Source organism: Octopus bimaculoides, chromosome 6, assembly GCF_001194135.2.
Source record: "Octopus bimaculoides isolate UCB-OBI-ISO-001 chromosome 6, ASM119413v2, whole genome shotgun sequence".
Taxonomy (NCBI): domain Eukaryota; kingdom Metazoa; phylum Mollusca; class Cephalopoda; order Octopoda; family Octopodidae; genus Octopus; species Octopus bimaculoides.
The window spans coordinates 104043472-104044036 of NC_068986.1; the positions used below are offsets into that span (position 1 = coordinate 104043472).

Here is a 565-nt window from a genome sequence, read left to right on the forward strand (position 1 = left end):
ATATATATGTATGTATATACATATATATATATGTATACAATACATATTTACTCTTTTGTTCTTTTACTTGTTTCAGTTTTTTGACTGCGGCCATACTGGAGCACCGCCTTTAGTCGAGCAAATCGACCCCAGGACTTATTCTTTGTAAGCCTAGCACTTATTCTATCGGTCTCTTTTCCCGAACCGCTACGTTACGGGGACGCAAACACACCACCATCGGTTGTCAAGCAATGTTGGGGGGGACAAACACAGACACAAAAACACACACACACACACACATATATATATATACATATACGTATATACGACGAGCTTCTTTCAGTTTCCGTCTACCATATCCACTCACAAGGCTTTGGTCGGCCCGAGGCTATAGTAGAAGACACTTGCCCAAGGTGCCACGCAGTGGGAATGAACCCGGAAACATGTGTTTGGTAAGCAAGCTACTTACCACGCAGCTATTCCAGTGCCTATGCTTACCACACAGCTACCCCTGCGTCTACACTTACCACACAGCTACCCCTGCGTCTACACTTACCACACAGCTACCCCTGCGTCTACACTTACT

At 44.8% G+C, this 565-nt stretch overlaps 1 protein-coding gene across 2 annotated transcripts in view; it reads left to right on the plus strand.

The window, feature by feature from the left end:
• Positions 1 to 565, plus strand: part of LOC128248054 (uncharacterized) — a 6805-nt gene that overhangs the window by 5432 nt on the left and 808 nt on the right. Inside the window, exon 3 of one of the 2 annotated variants that reach the window (XM_052968444.1) lies at positions 77 to 144. The exons of the other annotated variant lie outside the window; for it this stretch is intronic. Within the exon in view, the coding sequence (XP_052824404.1) occupies positions 77 to 144 (68 nt within the window). The remainder of the gene's footprint in view (positions 1 to 76; positions 145 to 565) is intronic. 2 annotated transcript variants of the gene reach the window in all.